The 17,828-nt window shown below is 49.1% G+C and overlaps 6 protein-coding genes across 6 annotated transcripts; 3 read left to right on the forward strand and 3 right to left on the reverse strand.

The window, feature by feature from the left end:
- Positions 1-1,108: 1,108 nt before the first annotated feature.
- Positions 1,109-2,511, reverse strand: PHATRDRAFT_47053 (predicted protein; the record flags this gene model as incomplete). Its single annotated transcript, XM_002181308.1, has 2 exons — positions 1,109-2,053; positions 2,141-2,511. The coding sequence occupies 2 exons, from the start codon at positions 2,509-2,511 to the stop codon at positions 1,120-1,122; spliced, it is 1,305 nt and encodes a 434-aa protein (XP_002181344.1). The 3' UTR covers positions 1,109-1,119.
- A 1,773-nt stretch (positions 2,512-4,284) lies between these two features.
- On the forward strand, positions 4,285-5,718 carry PHATRDRAFT_47054 (predicted protein). Its single transcript, XM_002181138.1, has one exon. The coding sequence runs from the start codon at positions 4,345-4,347 to the stop codon at positions 5,695-5,697; it is 1,353 nt and encodes a 450-aa protein (XP_002181174.1). The 5' UTR covers positions 4,285-4,344; the 3' UTR covers positions 5,698-5,718.
- A 6-nt stretch (positions 5,719-5,724) lies between these two features.
- Positions 5,725-6,629, reverse strand: H2A-m1 (histone H2A). Its single transcript, XM_002181309.1, has 2 exons — positions 6,600-6,629; positions 5,725-6,344 (listed from the first exon to the last, which is right to left on the reverse strand). Exons 1-2 carry the CDS (start codon positions 6,600-6,602, stop codon positions 5,931-5,933), a joined length of 417 nt encoding a protein of 138 aa, XP_002181345.1. The 5' UTR covers positions 6,603-6,629; the 3' UTR covers positions 5,725-5,930.
- A 521-nt stretch (positions 6,630-7,150) lies between these two features.
- Positions 7,151-11,191, forward strand: PHATRDRAFT_54686 (predicted protein). Its single transcript, XM_002181139.1, has 2 exons — positions 7,151-7,576; positions 7,658-11,191. Exons 1-2 carry the CDS (start codon positions 7,300-7,302, stop codon positions 11,059-11,061), a joined length of 3,681 nt encoding a protein of 1,226 aa, XP_002181175.1. The 5' UTR covers positions 7,151-7,299; the 3' UTR covers positions 11,062-11,191.
- On the reverse strand, positions 11,180-12,647 carry PHATRDRAFT_47056 (predicted protein; the record flags this gene model as incomplete). Its single annotated transcript, XM_002181310.1, has 1 exon — positions 11,180-12,647. Exon 1 carries the CDS (start codon positions 12,530-12,532, stop codon positions 11,180-11,182), a length of 1,353 nt encoding a protein of 450 aa, XP_002181346.1. The 5' UTR covers positions 12,533-12,647.
- Positions 12,648-13,047: 400 nt separating this feature from the next.
- On the forward strand, positions 13,048-17,797 carry PHATRDRAFT_47057 (predicted protein; the record flags this gene model as incomplete). The annotated part of the gene is made up of 5 exons (XM_002181140.1): positions 13,048-14,083; positions 14,191-16,002; positions 16,091-17,235; positions 17,313-17,664; positions 17,766-17,797. The coding sequence occupies 5 exons, from the start codon at positions 13,048-13,050 to the stop codon at positions 17,795-17,797; spliced, it is 4,377 nt and encodes a 1,458-aa protein (XP_002181176.1).
- Positions 17,798-17,828: the final 31 nt, after the last annotated feature.

The raw sequence follows: 17,828 nt of genomic DNA on the forward strand, positions 1-17,828 counted from the left end.
CAGTACCTATTTGGGGTGGGAGTCAATCAATCTCCGAGTATTGACAGTGAGCGGTTTAGGTTAATTCCCAAAACGTGAAAGAAATTCTTCACATTTATGGATTCCTTGCATAGTTTTTGAAGCCTACGAAAGAGAACTCGCTCCAGTTAGCTGGTACTCCGAGCAAATGCTCACTAAGCAGTTTGTACAACAATAGCCTTCCCTTTTGTAAAAATGGTGCTTAATGCAGAGTAAACAGGGACGTCTGGCCTCGGACATACAGATACACAATCCACACAGTTGCTAACTACAAATGTCGCGCTTTCACGGGACACACTGTTGGTTGCAGTCTCTCTAGAATACTAGAATTGTAAGCCTCGTTTGTTCAGTACTCCGAGTAACAGTGAATGACACATGAGATCAACACAAATGCTTTTTGAAGGCAGTCACGCTATTTTTCTCGGCATTCGACTTAAATCCGACAGGAACAATAATTTGCACATTAAATACAAAGACATTTGCCATCATAGTATATAGGTAGTGAAGGATTACTTGGGAAACTCCAGAGTTCGCTGATTATGAAATCAAGATCTTACGTCACTCTTGGATCCAACTGATAGACGTAGAACCCATACAGGAGTCTATAGCTCCTGGCTGATTCAGGTTTCGTTTCCAGATTTCTGTTTCACTCTGATGCTCTCTTGTACGTCGTCTCTCATCACACAATGATTGAAAACACCAACACACACACAAAATGAGTATTGCAATTGGGGCTTTTGCCACTATATCTATACTCTATTGCATATTTGGCAATAAACCATGTATTTTACAATACATATGTTAGGGTGATACCCATGATGATGGCTGCCCTCTTTTTCCTCATCTTCCACCTTATTGGTGCTGTTACAATATATACCAGTTTACACAGTATGGACAGAAGCACTGTTAGAAACAGAGCCTGGTAAACAGAAGAGGGTGTTATTACAAACAACCAGCAATACACCTAAGGGAAAGAGGGACTGTAAAAACTCTACTTGTTGGCAACACTCCCCTCAGGTTAGGCAGTGCTGCTGCTGTACATACTTAACATAGTATATGTATATAATGTAAATGTTTGCATTGCGTAAAACAAAAAAAAATTCATATTTTGCTAACATAAGATGAATTTGTACTTTGCTGGAATTCAAAGTTGTAGTCTTTCAGCTCTGCCCAAGTTTCCAATGAAGAAAACTCTTCTAGAAACTCCCATATTGCACGTTTTTGCTTGTCTGAGTAGTAGTGCCGATACACCTTGCCCGAATGGAATGCCATACCCTCTCCAACCCGAGGTAGTTCTAACCAGTCCAATACCTTGTCCCGAGTCTTTTCAAAATTGTCCGCGTATTCGTGGTAGTGCAGAATCATAGTGGACAAGCCCATCTCGCGCGAGACGGCAAAGGCTAGGTTGTGCCACTGTACATAGCGGAAGAACTCGTTCATGCATGGGATGTTTATCATTTTCTCCTTCAGCCGGTGATCAACAATCAAAAATCGTGAATTAATAATGTGGTCGTGTGCGTCTTCTGCTGCGCACCATTTATGGAATCCAGTCACGTTTTTTGGATACATCTTGTCGTATTCTGTGTTGCCTAGGTTAAGTTGAGCGGCATGTTTGTGATGAAAACGAGACACAATGTTGTCCAACGGATGCCTTAAAAGATGGATGGCTTTCTTGACCAATGTGTGTGCGTAGGAGACAATCTCTGTACCAAGGCTTCCGTCACTGTTGTGAACAATTCGATGAGAGACAAAGCACCCTGCCATGAAAGATCGGATTGTGTGCACTGTTTCATCTGCCGTGCATGTCTCTCCATTGCAATAACCAACGCAGTGATTTTTAGTTAGAATGGTACTGGGTAGAGTGGTGGTACGGTTCTCAAGAATTTTAAGAAAGGGACCGTTCATACCAATTGGACCGGGGATGGCCTGCACACTTGGAATAGGGACTCCGTCAATTTTGCTTTCAAAGCCGTAGTTAGTTGCAGTGGAGGTGTTCGATTCTTCACGGACCATATTGATGGTAAACGTTGTACCGCTGCAGCACAAATAGAGCTTTTAGAAATATAGGTGTCGTAGAGTATAGCAGATTTCTCGACTCGTTTGGCGTCCAATATAGTCTTACCTGTTGGGAAACGACATGAGCCAAACGAGATGTGGCCGAGGATCATCCTTCTCGGACTGGACGACAGGCTCCGAAACTTGCGATACTGAAATATTGGAAGGGTCACTGCCGTCGGGAGCAGACCCGCCGAGCCTTTTGGTTCCCGGTGACGGATACGGTGGCACATGCTCGATGGAGCGCTCGGTATCACTCGCGGCTGCCGCAGCAACCGCCTTTGGAGCCGTCAGTGCGTTCTCGGGTAGGTACGGATCCGGAAATGAACAAGATGGTCCTCGAGTGGAAATCAATACCGACACGGTCGATAGTAAGGAAAAGAAAAGGGCAGCCATCACAAGTGTGATACGGAGGGTAGCCAGAGTAGCAGCTTGCATGGTTCGAGCGCTTGAGTTGAGCCTCCACAGTCAATGAACATACAGTTATTCCTACGCTTTTTGCATATGCAACGATATTTCCTGATGGATTGGGAGAAGTGGCTTTTTCAGAGTTAGTTCGTTATAAAGCGAGAATGGCATGGGTGCCAACGAATACAGTAGATACAGAATACCACTTCGATTTGAAAATACTAAGTGTATTTTTGAAAAGTGGATTCGAACGAACATTGATATACGGTTTTTGTCCCAGAGGAGTCGCCAACAGTAGATTCTCTGTGCTACTTTTGAATCAAAATACCGGTAAGACGAGTTGGCAATGATAGAGAAAAACCGATATTTCGGCCTCTGCGACATGAAAAATTCGCTATTTCGGCCGAATCTGAAAATTTCTAAGTACTTTTGATTGAGCGCGAAACGGCTTTTAAGTAAAATTAGCAATTAAAATATAATCCAATGCTTGGTGTATGCTCTTTATATGATATAACGGAGGTATCGCGCTGGCATGGATGAGCTGCTTCCAACCCATGACCTACTGCATTCTAACCACGCCTTTTCTTGTCGTGGTCCAAGCGCAGCCCAAAGGCAAAGGGAGATTCCTGTAGCAATTCACAGGAAAAATTATTCCAGGATGGTTGGAATAGGAACTAATGCCGAAAGCAAATCAAAGTAACAATGATACGGAATCGCTGTCGTTGCAGCAAGAACAAAGCATGGGATTGCCAATGACTATCTGCCAGAAAAGTCAGGAGTTCGTCGTCTCCCCAAGACTCGCCAATAGTGAAGCAATGTCAACCCAATATACATCACTCCATACATAGTATGCCAGTACTAGACCTACAAGAGGGAGTGCGAGAGTTGTGAGTACTGCCTCAATGGGTCCAGCAAATTTGTACTCGAACGCTGCCGTTGCAGGTTTTGCTGCTTGGGAACAGCCATCGCAACTGTCGTTGTGCTATAGTCTTCCGATGCCTTTATAGGCGTCGAAGGAGACTTTTAATTCTTGTGTAACAATCAAGATTTGTTTCAAAAACCAGCAGTACTTTTTCTTCCAAATTCACGTCTTGTACCGTTTCCCATCGTCATCGACTGTAAGGTCGTCCGTCCCGTTGGCCTACGTAGTTTAGCCGTGAGCGCTGTCAGTTGCAGCTACTACAAGAAAAGGCATTCGCACAGTGGCATTAATCATGCAAAAGACTGGTGGTGTATCCACACTAAATGTGCATTTGCTGTTCAAAACTCCTGGAGTCCTGGCGACAGTTTGTTCTCTGTATGCTTGGGGTAAAGTGTTCACAGTCAACTGCTGTGAAATAGATTGATGGAAGCTTGACGGGTTGGAAGCAGCTCATCCATGCCAGCGCGATACCTCCGCTATATCATAAACAGAGCATACACCAAGCATTTGATTATTTTCTAATTGCTAATTTTACTTAAAAGCCGTTTCGCGCTCAATCAAAAGTACTTAGAAATTTTCAGATTCGGCCGAAATAGCGATTTTTTCATGTCGCAGAGGCCGAAATATCGGTTTTCCTCATAATAATACGACAAATGAGTGCTTTGACGGTAAGTAGGACGTAGTAATGATAAAGTAGTATAACCGATACTGAAACTGACAGTGACCGTCACAATTAGTGTTAGACAGGCGGACAGGCGATACGCCTTTCTTTCCCAAGCGATTCGAAGTCGCATCCGCTGTGAAATGCCCTCCAGTTGCCGTTATGGCACGCAACTTCTCGAGACGACATCTTGGGTGCCTCCGAGCGTAAACATACAACATTTCCTAAAGCAATCCCCATAGATTGTGGTGTTTTTTCTTTCGTTTGATAAATAGCAAGGATGAGTTCGAATGACGGAGGCGGGGAGCAACCTCTGAACAAATCTCCCGGAAAGGGCGGGAAGAGCCTGCAACTCATGCAACAGCGCTTGTTGGCCCAGCAACAGCAACAACCGGCACAAAGCCAACCTACCGCCGCTTCGTCACCACCGTCAGAAATTCCGGCATCTGCTAATTCACTGGAAACTCCGGCAGATCCACCGTTGCAAGCCGGCCCCCCGGGAGGACGTCCGAAAGGAAAAGATTTCGCGGCAATGAGTGCCCGAGCTCCGAAGCCACCCGTTCTCGCTTCGGCACCAACGCCCGTCGCGCCCGCGGCTCATGCGTCGTCCCATGCTGCCGTCGTTTCCAACAAGCCCAAAGGCAAGGACTTTACTTCCATGGCGTCGCGTATGGGAGCTCCGCAGTCTGCGCCTGTGGCTGCGGTGCCGGCACCATCCCAGTCGTCGGCGATTGCGCAGTTGCAAGCCGCGCAGGCGGCACGGGCGGCGCAGATGCAAGCTGCGGCCCGTGCCGCTGCCGGACTCCCGCCTCTGAAGACCCCCACGGCTACCACCGTGACTACTACGCCACCCCATATTCCGCCTCCCAAAATATCGGCAACGCAACGGACTTCCAGTACCGGAGCCACTTCCGTACCGTACGGATCGGCCACGAATGTCGGTAGCGGCGGCGCTTCTGGGACCGCCCAATACCAGCCGCCCCCCACATCATGGAATGCGGCGCATGCCAATTCTCAACCACCACAGCAACAACAACAGAGCATGCGTCCCTCACAGCAACCCTTGGCGCAAGTAAAACACCGTAGCGCTCCGCTGACCGCCCGCCGCGGCTCGTCCGGACTTTCACAGCCTCCGCCGAAAGTCAGCAAAGCTCGCGACCCCAAGCCGTCACCAGTACCGACAGCATCCGAAGCTCGGGTTTCGTTGCAGGGTCCACATCACGCGGCGGCCGCTTATATGGCACCGTTAGTGGGGACACGGATCCAATCCCTGCTGCAGTCTTTGGATCCGCTCTACGTCATGGACCCCGCCGCCGAGGAACAAGTCCTCCAACTCGCGGACGACTTTTTGGACAAGGTTGTGAAACAAAGTTTGCGGATTGCCGCACACCGGGGGAGCAAAACGTTGGACGTCCAGGATATTCAACTGGTGCTGGGAAAACAGTGGAATATTGTCATTCCGGGGTTGGGGCCACCCATGCCCAAGAAGCCCAAAACTAGTACCACCACGAGACCGAGTAGCACCGTGGCCGGCACCAAACGGAAAAGTAGCGGTACAGGAGCGGGCAACGTGACGAAATTGTCCAAGTCCAGCAGTAGCGCAATCGCTACGACCGCACGTAGTGCTTCTTGAACTAATGTATTTTCTACTACTACAACTAAGTTTCTGTTTCGTTCTGAAAATGTACGGCTACGCTACTCTACCCTTTCTTTTTGGATAGGCTAGTGCAGTGAATTCGTCAAAACGCCAAGTTCGTAAACAAACAGAAAAAGACGCTCCCATCGCGTCACAGAACACTGGTTGTCAAAACACACACGACAACAAAAACGGTGTACGTTTCCCTCTGGCCTTTGTTGTGAGATATTTTAGAACTTGGCTTTCTTGCCCTTTCCCTGGGACTTGTTGATCAAAGACTTGTGAATGTGGGGAATCACACCACCTCCCGCAATTGTGGCCTTGATGAGCGCGTCCAATTCCTCGTCACCGCGAATGGCCAATTGCAAATGCCGGGGTGTGATACGCTTCACCTTGAGATCCTTGCAGGCGTTCCCGGCGAGTTCCAAAACTTCGGCTGTGAGGTACTCGAGAATGGCGGAGGTGTAAACGGCTGCGGTGGCACCGACGCGATGACCCTGGTGCACCGAGTTCTTGAGAAAACGGTGGACACGACCTACGGGGAACTGGAGTCCGGCCTTGCTGGAACGGGACTGCGGTGCCTTCTTGGAGGTCGGGGCCTTGCCGCCCTTGCCACCTTTTCCTCCTTTGCCACCTTTTCCTGACTATCAGTAATACAGGAAAAGAATCGGTCAGACTTGGGTCCGCAGACAAGATACAAAGCGAAAACACCATTGGCTTGGTGATCGGAACGCTGCCAATGTCGCGCGATCCGATGAAAACTTCAAACCGACGTAATACCTCTTCTACTCGTCCGATTCTAAAATTGATCAGCTCGTCGTGTTTTCCTAAACTAAGCGCACACAATGGATATCCTAACATTCCATATAAGGCGTGTCGAGAAGAAAAAGGTCACGTACCATGGTGTGATTTGGGGTGTTGCGGATTGGGTGTGTCGCGAGTTGTGACCAGCCCGAGAATTCAAATCCGGTACAACTCCGTACCTTTCTACGTGAGTAGTCGCCGGCTCGGATCGCGCCCGCAGGGCTTTCGCCGCTCCCACAATGCGTGCAGCCAATTTAACAGAATATACGTACCGTCGTTCCGTATGTAGCCAGCCTACCAGTATCAGTGGTACAGGTCTTGTTGGTCTATCTGTTTAGGTTTGGCTCTGGTGCACGTTCCAAACTGACAAGCAGCCAATACGTGACTACCGAGTCCGTTCGTTTGGATCTGTTCTTCGTCCGTTCTATCATTGTGCGATGTACAGACGATTGCGTTCGCTTTTGGATCTTTTCGGCGCATCTGTTTCCCGCCAATCGTATCTTTTCAAAGTTTCGTCCGACGCACTAGCTAGGTCAATTGCCGCGCAACGCTTCTCGTGAAGAAAGAAGAACCGAAAGGAAAGTGCTGTGGATTCTTTCCTCCCCAGGGACACAAGCACACCAATACCACACAATATTTGGCCGAAGATTCGACTCGTGCGTCTTTCGGAAAACGAACAGGTTTTGTTTATCTACTCTAAAAAGAATAAAGTCACCAAATCGATCACAAGGAACAGGAATCTTACACTAGTAGCTCGAACATTCTCCCTGTCGGCGCATAGTCTTTCACCGCATCATGTCCAACAACGGGGCGTCGTACCAAAAGACCGAGGGCTCGTCCGGGAGTTACCAAGAAATAGGTGGTAACGGCGATGGTTCCTCGGCTGCGGGTGGTTCCGGCACTATCAAGAAAGGTTTGATCGCAATTGGTCTCGTGGCCATCCTGGGCATTGTTTACACCGTCACCAGTACGCGGGGCGATCCGCAAGCCAGCGTGCAGAAAAGCATCGAGTCTTCCAGCACTGGATTACAGGTCAAGGCGAACGGCAAGCTCAAGCTTTTCGACGACAACAGTAAGTCGCGCTTTCCCAGATTGTCGCTCTTTCAGACTCTTCTGTATCTAACGGCTCTCTGTTGCTTGTGTTGTTTCGCAGACCGTTACGTGATGGAAGATTACGATGCCAAATCAACCTTTTCCAGTTTCTTACCCGGCGTCGCTGGATACTTTGGCAAGCCCGTTTGGGCATTTTACGTCAACCGCGGTCAAGCCATGGCCACTTTCGGTACTGAATCGAAGGATTATCCCATGCTCGAATTCAATCCCGCTAACAAGGCGTACCAATTGACTCCCTTTGTGGGCTTTCGTACCTTTGTCCGCGGCGTGCGCGGCACGACATCCTTCCAAACGGAACCCTTTGCTCCCGCCAAAACACGTAATCTCGAAGATGGGGATGATCAAGCTGACAAGACCAAACCCAAGCGTATCTTGTACGTTGGTGCCAACGAGCTTGAGATTCAAGAAATTGACGGGGTCCTCGGTTTGACGACCAACGTTCAATATTTCATCCTTCCCGAAGAAGATTTTGGCAGTTTGATTCGTCGCACAACGTTATCCAACTCGGGAGACACAGACTTGACGATTGATGTCCTGGATGGACTTGCCAAAATGGAGCCCTTCGGTGGACCGCTGGATGGTATGCTCAAGGCCATGGGACGTACTTTAGAAGGTTGGATGGGCGTCTACCATGCGGATGATACCTTGACTATGCCCTTTTACAAGCTTTCCACGGAGCCTTCCGACTCGGCATCGGTCAAGATTGAGGAGTCCGGCCACTACTGCTTGTCCTTTTACGAAGATGATGAAATGCAGGCGACTCTACTGCCCATTGTCTTTGATACGTCCAAGGTCTTTGGGGCCGACACATCCCTCGAAATGCCACGCGGTTTGTCCTCGTCCTCCGTGGACGACATTTTGGATACGCCCCAGTACGGGTTCGCCAAAACTTCGTCCGCATTTTCGGCCGCGAGTGACATTACTCTCAAACCTGGTGAGAACATTACTATTGCTACGGTCTACGGTCGGGCTTTCCATGTGGACGACGTCCCCAAGATTGCCGGGGTCGTTACCGCGCCCGGTTTTGTCAAAAGCAAATTCGAACGCGCCCGTTCTATGATCAACGAACTTACGGCGGGTGTCGAAACCAAAACCGTAAAACCGCTGTTTGATGGTACCGTCAAACAAATGTTCCTCGACAACAGCCTCCGTGGTGGTATCCCGACCATCATGGGCTTGGTCGATTCCGACGCGACCTACGACGAAGATTCTCGCGTCAAAGTTTTCCATTCCTTTTCTCGTATTCACGGTGACATGGAGCGTGACTACAACGCCTTCAAGATTGACGCCACATACTTTTCGCAAGGTCCCGGTAACTACCGTGATGTCGCACAAAATCGACGCAATGATGTGACGTTCTTCCCGCGCATGGGTTCGTTTGATATTCAAATGTTTTTGTCTTACATTCAAGCCGACGGGTACGAGCCGCTGACGGTGGAAGCTGTAGTGTACCGCTTTGCGGATTCTGACAAGGCCGTTGAAATTGCCAAGAACGTGACGAACGATGCCAAATCGGCCAAAATGTTGGGCGACGTTTTGAACGGCGGCCCATTTCGACCCGGACAGCTGTTTGCCTTGTGCGAAAATTTGGGCATCAACTTAGCTGTCACCAATGAAGTATTCATCAATAGAGTTTTAGAGTACGCTGAGGACCGTGCGATGGCTGTTTTTGGACAAGGATACTGGGCCGACCACTGGGACTACTACATGGATATGATCGATGCGTATCTCGAAATCTTTCCGGATGTCGAGGAAGAGGTCATGTACGATAAGCCTTTGCGGTACTTTTTCTCGACTGCAACAGTAAAGCCTCGTTCCGAAAAGTATGTGTTAACGCTTACGTACGATGCCAAAAGCAAGCATGTCCTTCAATTGGATTCGACGTATTACGATTCGGAAAAGGCTGAGGAACAGCAGGCCTTCTTAGACCAGAACACTGGCCTTTTAGGTATCGAAGCAAACTGGCAGCGTACACGCGAAGGAGAGCCTTTCATGAGTTCCGCCATTGCCAAGCTATTTCTGTTGGGTTCCATCAAGTTTGCCATGCGCGATGCCTGGGGCATGGGCGTTGAATACGAAGGTGGCCGTCCTGGATGGTTGGACAGTATGAACGGCCTCCCTGGTATGGTCGGTAGCGGCATGCCGGAAACATACGAACTTTACTTGCTCCTGCAATATGTCAAGAAGGTTGTGGACACTTACGACCGTCCTGTGCACATTCCGGTGGAACTACACACAATGCTGAGTACCATGAACGACGCATTAGATACTTTGGAAAAAGCTGGCTACGTGGACACGGAAGATATGCCTGCGGCCGTGCCCAAGGCGTTGTTTGAATATTGGGACATTGTTGCTGCCGCTCGTGAAAGCTACCGCAATGATGTCCAGTACTATTTCTCTGGCAACACGACGGCGTACCGCGCTACGACTGTGTCGAGGATGTGCGACCGATGGCTCGGAGAGATCCAGAAAGGCATTGACCGCTCGTTCAAAGTTGCTACGGAAGGATATGGAGATGACGGTACCTCAGGAATTCCGGCTACCTTCTTTGCCTACGACATAACCAAGTGGGAGCTTAACAGTAACCGTAACGCCGAAGGTCTTCCTCTCGTCAACGCTCTCGCAATGAAGGTTCGCAAATTCCCTTTGTTTTTGGAGGGGCCAGTCCGCTACATGAAGATCATTCAGGATAATAAGGAACGAATGAAGGACATCTACGAGCGTGTTCTCGACTCTGGCCTCCGCGACAAGCAACTCAATATGTACTTTTTGTCCGCCAGTTTGGAGGGCCAAACTTTTGATATGGGTCGCCAGATTGCCTTTGCGCCTGGTTGGCTTGAGAATCAGTCCATCTGGCTTCACATGAGCTACAAATATTATTTGCAGCTCTTGCGAGGAAAGCTCTACGAAGAGTTTTTTAGTGAGATGAAGGGAGGCGGTATCCTACCATTTATGGACCCTGATGTGTATGGTCGGTCACTTATGGAGTGCTCGTCCTTCATCGCCTCGTCCGCCTTCCCGGACCCGTCGATTGTTGGCGAAGGTTTCCTTGCTCGTCTCAGTGGTTCCACGGCCGAGTTCATGGATATTTGGAAACTTATGTTCATTGGACCCGATCTTTTCTCTTACAACGATAAGGGTAAAGTCGAAATGAAGCTGATTCCTGCCTTACCTTCGTGGTTGTTCGACGATCCCGATGGTGATAGCGAGCCTACTCTGGATGATGATGGCAACTACGTTGTCTCGTTTAAGCTTTTTGCATCCATTCCAGTGACTTATCATAATGCTGGTGGAAAAGACTTGTTCGGGATTGGCCCAAAGAGCTATAAGGTCAGCATGTTTGATTCCAAACCATTGGAGATTGATGGCCCAGCTATTCCAGAAAAAATAGCGTTCAAAATTCGTCGTATGTCCGGTGTCAAGTCGATTGACGCTTACTTCTAATGTATGCCTTTTTTGGTGATTGTCTCTAAATTGATCAATTTACAGTAACTTGATGCTCAACGATAGGGTGAGGATTTATTTGTATCGCAAGTCGAAAATTACGAGTATAAACTGAGATTTACGTTTCCATCTCTTCGTTTCCTTCCCTTATCGCTTTCATTTCTTCAATCTTGGTACCGAGATCTTCCATTTGGCACGTCACTTCTTCCAATTGTTTTTGGAGCTCGTCTTCTTCATTGTCGTCCGCTTCAAAAGCTTCCTGCTCTATCGATGTTTTTACGGTAGCCAACATGGCCAATGCCCTTTCCCAATGGTGTATCGCTGCGTCGACTGTTGGAGGTTGAGTGGCCGCAAAGGCATCACCCACCAGGAGCCAAATTTCGACAACTTCATCATTTTCTGCAAGCAAACTACCTAGGACGTCAATAGCAGCCATAATACATATTTCTGCTCGTGTATCTTCATTCCCGGCGTCTTGAAGCACGCCAGAACATTCCAATAGAAGTTTCGCAGTTTGACATCGAAATTCAAACCCTGGAAGTCTTTGGACCGATTCGAGTTCCAAAAGCTCTGTCGCAGATACTGATGGCTCTTCTGCTTCGCGCAATCCCACCAACGTAGTCAGAGCTTGGCAACCCGCTTTGATTTTGGCAAAGGCTCGCAAAGCGTATTCGACAGCTTCCAGACCACGTTGTTGAGAAAGTCGCAGACTCGACGCAGTTTGCAAGGCGTCCACAAACGGCTCTCCATCCGCCTCCTCTAGCAAAGTCAGAGCCTGAGATAGGTATGACTCGCAATCTTGTTCGGCCGATTCTTCGAAACACAAATCTGTCAGGAAGAGCTCGGCCGCAGAGCAATAAGCTGCCGCCAACTGTTTTCGAATTTCCGTCAATGTAATCTCTGAATCGGTAGATCTTTCAGCTTCCTCTTGGTTCTCATCTTCTGACATGGTTTCGTCCTCCGTCCCGAAGTCGACCGACAGATTGGCCTGTCTGCGTTCCAAAGATATCCTCAGATCCTCGATACCGTTCTTGTATCTTTGCAGGGCATCGATTCCTTCACTGAGCTGTCCAATGTACAACTCCAAACTTGCTTTTTGCTCGAGTTGTTCCAATGTAATATGGGTTTCCTCAGCCGCAACACGATCGGGGGTCTTCCAAATACTCTGCAATCGCTCCAGTGCTTGCGTATAGTCCTGCCGTGCTCCTTCCTGATCGGCCACCGAGACTTTGGCTTCGGCACGTTTTTCTAAAAGGCTCACCGCTACCGTATCCTGCACGTCTTTCCGGAGTAGGGCAACCGTGCATAGAGAGATTGCTTGCAAGGGATCCTGCACATGCAAGGCGGATTCGGCTGCCCGCATGAGTTCGTCGATGCCGACCGGAGGACCGGACGGCCGCTTTTTCCGGTTCTTGGGAGTACGGGTTTTTTTGTGCGAAGAACGAATAGTTCCGGTAGTACCACGAGGCATCTTGAAGTTGGGGCCAAGGGTGTAAGGATAAATCAAGTCGACGAGAGATTCGAAAGGAATACCCCAAGCATCACATCAAGCAGACAAGACAACCTTTGGTCGTCGTCTTGGTGAGGTCACCTAAGATGAATGGATCTCCGTTAAGGACTCGAAGGGTATAATAGGTAATATACCCGCGATGCGCCAGGGACTTTCGCAGTCTGTGATTGGGTCTGACACTGGAAACCACGTCTGAAACGACGCGGGACGACTTATTCGACCAATCAATTCAGCACATGCTTTTTCACATTCTCACTGTAAATTCTAACTACAAGAAAGGGCGAGGTACAATTACCAAATCCCGGACGAAAACTGGTACCCGTTTTACTGTTGTACGGATCCGACACATCGAGTCGTTCGGAGCGTCACATGTTCAGAGTTCAAGATGACCATGGGCTTTCATATGCAGAGTGTTCGTCGACCGCCCATAATAACCGGACTATATTTCATTGTCAGTTGCAGATTTCAATCCCCCAATGAAGCATGAAAAAGATGTTTCCGAATGGAGCGCTTGGGTCCACAGCCTGTCCTGGAGGGAATTGCAAAATGCGTCCGAGTTTACCATCCCATCCCCAACAATGCCGGACGATGAGACTATATGGCGTGATTTGTCCCGTCTCCATACACCGCTGCCAACACCAATCTTTCCCGCTGCAGCGTGTCCGCATCAGGCCGCGGCCGATCGGTTCGTCGACCACGCAAACGAAGCCCGACGACGACGTCGCGATGCGCGGCATCGGCCGCAACTGTTTCAACTCATCCCGACTGCAACACCAACACAGCCCTCGTCATCGATAGTGCACACACGAAGAAATAATGTACCAGCGTATCGAGTGCACGCCCGTAGATTTCGGTCGGCGGCGGGAGATCAATGGGGATTGGGGTGTACGTGGGAACAGCGTGAAGCGGATTGGAATCTTACCAACGCGTTTCGAATCGTCCACTTGCCAGAATCGGGCCAAGCATTCGGTAGACTATTTCTCATCGACGATGGCAAAGAAAGATACTCTCCATTACATAAGATCGATTTTCTACGTTGCTTGGTGGTGGCTTCGCGTGGCCACTGGGGAACCAAAGGGCCTCCTAACAAGAACAAATCTTTCGCTCGCTGGTTGGAACCAACACATCGATGGTTTTCTTTGCCCATGTACATTGCGAGTCGATTGGAGGCTGCCTTGTGGGCAACGTACCTGATTCGTCAGCGCAAAACAGGTGCTCAACCACCGTCTCTCTGGGAGTCGGCGCTTTGGAATAGCATCTCGGAAAAACTAACTGAAGAAAAGATACTTCACCTGATTGCCCAATCCATTGGTCAAGGTTTGCAAACAGAAATTATGGTCAAAGACCGGGTCATGACCCCCATGTTTCGAGATACAGTCATGTACGGCTTGCTTGACGGCTCTGTACGTTGGCCTCTGTCGGATCACACGAAGAACAAGAGTCATTGGATGGAGACTCTTTTGACAAGCCGTGTGTTGGAGATATCGTCGCCGGAAGATAGACTCCGCGCAAGTACTCGAGAAGCCCTGCACCTACTCTTAACTCACGCCGTGGAAGAAGCGCTCTTGCAAGAGCTGACACAAAATGACAGGACATCACATAAACTGTCACGCCCCAAGTCCACGAAGCGACCCACAAGGAATCGCAACAAAAAAAGAAAGGTATTGCAGTTCAAAGGGCGATCGTGGAACGATCACTGCCGCCATTGGTACCGGAAGACGAAGAATTGTCCTGCTTGTATCCAGAAGAAGAGTCGGAGCGGATACAGCGTATCCACTTTTCGAACAGTGGCGTGTCTGTTCGTGTACGCAATCGAAATATTGTATTGTCGTTGTCGATATTGGAAGAAGTTCTGAGTGCTGTGTTTGTCAAAGTCGGTCTGACACCGATTGAACTACCATTTGCCGAGCACGATGCCAAACTAGCGCAACGTCGAGCTCAACAATCTGAAGTAGATCGAGCTCGAAAGGAATTTCAGCAGAGAAGACATACTGAACTTTCGTCAAGTGGAACTACTCGGCAAACTCTCGAGAATTCATTAAAACTCGAAGGAGAGCGAACTCAAGCTCTGACAAGCCAAGTCATGAGTCAGCAAGAATGCCAAGAGCAAGGCGGCTCATTCTTCTCTGGTCAGCAGTCACCATTTATCAATCGGCGACGGTTCGACTCGATAGCGGTCGCTAACGCGTCCGCTACCAGTGGGTCCTTTGCGGGTCTGTTGTCCCCTCGTTACGAAACAGTGGGAGGAGAATTTATTCATCGATCAGAGGCGGTCGATTCCTCGTGGGAGTTAAGTGGATTCGCTCTCGATGGGTGGGGCCGGATTCAAGGTTTTACAAGTCGAGATCGTAGTATTATGGAAGATTTCTTTGATGGCCAAACTCAGGAAGCGGTATGCGTAAATGATATCATGGCCTCTTCAACGGCGGCATCTATCGCTTCGTCGACGGAGGTCAATGCCGTGGATGTGGACGTCGAAACGATAATGGACGAAGATGGATGTGGTTTGACAGACGCAGTAAAAGAATTGGCCATCCGGGAAGCCGCCACGGCAGGATCAAGAATCTCGATGAAATCAGTTGTGGCCAACATACCGAAAGAGGTTCAATCTGGCACTGCGATACCATTTGTGGAGAGCGCAATGCGATTGAGCCAAGAATCAATGCTGCATGTCCAGCCGGAATGCGAGGATCTTGCCATGACTGACGTAGTCAGTATTGATGATGAATGCCATTCTCCTTCACCTCCCCCGCCATCGACACCATCGCCGACGTTGTCCCCAATTCTTGTCTCTTTAGCAGATCTTCAAGAAATGAGAAAGGAGTCGGTATGTCGAGACAACCCTGTGGATACAGCGAATCTTTCGTCGTATCGGTCATTCTCAGCCGCTACAACAAGTCTTCCGAATTCGCCTCGACTTCTTACGCCACCACGTCCACAGATACCAACCAGCCTTTCAAGGGACAACCTCAAACTAGCAGATGACTCCGACCAGAAGACAACGGGGAAAGAATCCCCTGCATCCTTCAAACTCCATCTCAAATCTCCCTCGGTTCTACGAAAGTCGATGAAAGTAAAGTCCATGGATGACACTGAGATAAAAAGCAAGTCTAACTTGCGACGGTTCAACGATGGAATCGTCTCTTATGTACATGGCGCTTCCCGTTTACCCAGATTCCACGATGACCACGCCATTCGTCCGCGACGGTCCATATTGCTGCGTTCACCGGATGTCTTGACCCCTTACCGAACTGCGGCGACGCGCGCCGTAGCTTCGTCCAATAGGACTGAAAAATTCGATTCCTTGAAACCGTTTGAGAACCTGAATCTGAATCATAACACAAATGCAACAGGGCGATCGATTGGCGATGGCTGCGCTCGCAGCGAAATTGCTGGTGACGCCCACGACGACTATTTGAATTGGAATGACAGTCACAGGAGCACTGCAAATGACGATGGCGACAACCATACAGTGACGAAGGATGGCGACAACCATACAGTGACGAACGATCACTTCAGCTCTATCGCAAAGGGAACCAGAGGAAGTATCAACCCTACGAGAAGAACGCGATGCATATCGTGACATGTGTTTGACCATGGGTGCTGAGGTTGCTAAGTTAAAAAATATACTCGCTGCGCAAAAGTCATCAATGTTCTTTTCAGTTGCCCCCGAATACGCAGATCCCTTGCTTTACCCTGTCGTTCACACTCACAGTGTTGGTCCAGATGCCGTTAAGTTTGAGAACATTCCTCGAGCTCGAACACTTGCTGCAATGAGCGATGCCGGATACAAAGGAGAGTATGAATCGCTAGCCAGCGACGACGATGGCGGGAGATTGGCAGGTTCACGACACCCATCTTCAAGCGTGACCGGAGTCGGTTCGGATGTATCTGTCGAAAACTGCGGCCACTATGCTCTGCAATCTCCGCTGGGTGCACCTCTCACCAGGGACCTTCACGATCTTACGTCGCTTCGAGGAATGCAGTCTCGCCTTTCAAAAGATATTCTTCATTTTCTTGATGCCACAAACATGCACCTTCGAAAGCAAGACAGCAAACGGATGAAAGCGGTGGAACGTATGACTCGATTGGTGAATACTGTTTGGCCTCGTGCACAAGTCAAAGTGTATGGTAGTCATGTTACCGGTCTCTGCTTGCCGTCGTCGGACCTTGATTTTGTCATCTGTCTGCCGGCTGTCCACAAACGTGCACCCGCTGTTGCACCTGGTGCCTTGGAAGGTCGAAATGCCATCAACGAAACGTCTCAGAAGCTGCTGGCCCGAAAGTTGAAAAGTGAGTCATGGATTGATCCAAGATCGATGAAGCTTATTGAGAGGGCAGTCGTCCCAGTAATCACAGTGTCTACAAAGGATACAAAGGCGCGCACAATTCAACTTGATATTAGCTTCGATGGGCCCGGCCACCATGGGTTGCAAGCAATCGATATGGTGTCCGAAATCCTTGAAGAGCTGCCGATGCTAAGGCCTCTTGTCCTTATCCTCAAGCAATTTCTCCTCGACCGTGGCCTTCTGACAGCGTACACTGGCGGGCTATCCTCATATTGTTTGTTTTTAATGGTGGCACGGTACCTTCAGGAACAACAGACGTCTTGGGGCGACTGCGGATCTTTACTAATGGGATTTCTCGACTTTTACGGAAACTGCGTAAGTTCCGGCTGTCTACACTTGTTTTGAACACACACGTAGGTACGCTCATTCCCCTTTCACTTTGAACGGAATAGTTTGACCCTCGAACAACTGGTATAAGTGTACGTCATAGGCAGTACTTTCCCCGGCCAAACTATTCATCAGCTCGTATGCATTCCCCTGGAATGCCTGTCTGGAGTGTGTCACCACCTCCCGTTGTTGGGAGTCCGCCTTTGACTCAATTTTTGCGACGAAACAGTTTCAATGATAGAGGATCGAGTGACGGTATGCAAATGGAAAACTTTGCTAGACCACCGCGATACCAGCCAGCTCTATCAAATCGCTATACGACGCCCGAAATTCCTCATACAACAGACCATGCGGCCCACGAACACTCTATGCCGTATACCTTGGATCCCTTTCTTGTCGAAGATCCGCTTTCGCAAGGTAACAATGTCGGTCGAAATGCTTTTCGAATTTTCCAAGTGCGGAGAGCTTTTTCTGATGCACACCGAGCGCTGGTGGCGGCTCTCGAATGGGATATGCAGTCAGGAGGAGACTTTGGCCACAGCAGCCCTGAATATCCACTCCTCAAATGTCTGCTACAAAGT

This window comes from Phaeodactylum tricornutum, chromosome 12, assembly GCF_000150955.2.
Source record: "Phaeodactylum tricornutum CCAP 1055/1 chromosome 12, whole genome shotgun sequence".
NCBI lineage: Eukaryota > Bacillariophyta > Bacillariophyceae > Surirellales > Neidiaceae > Phaeodactylum > Phaeodactylum tricornutum.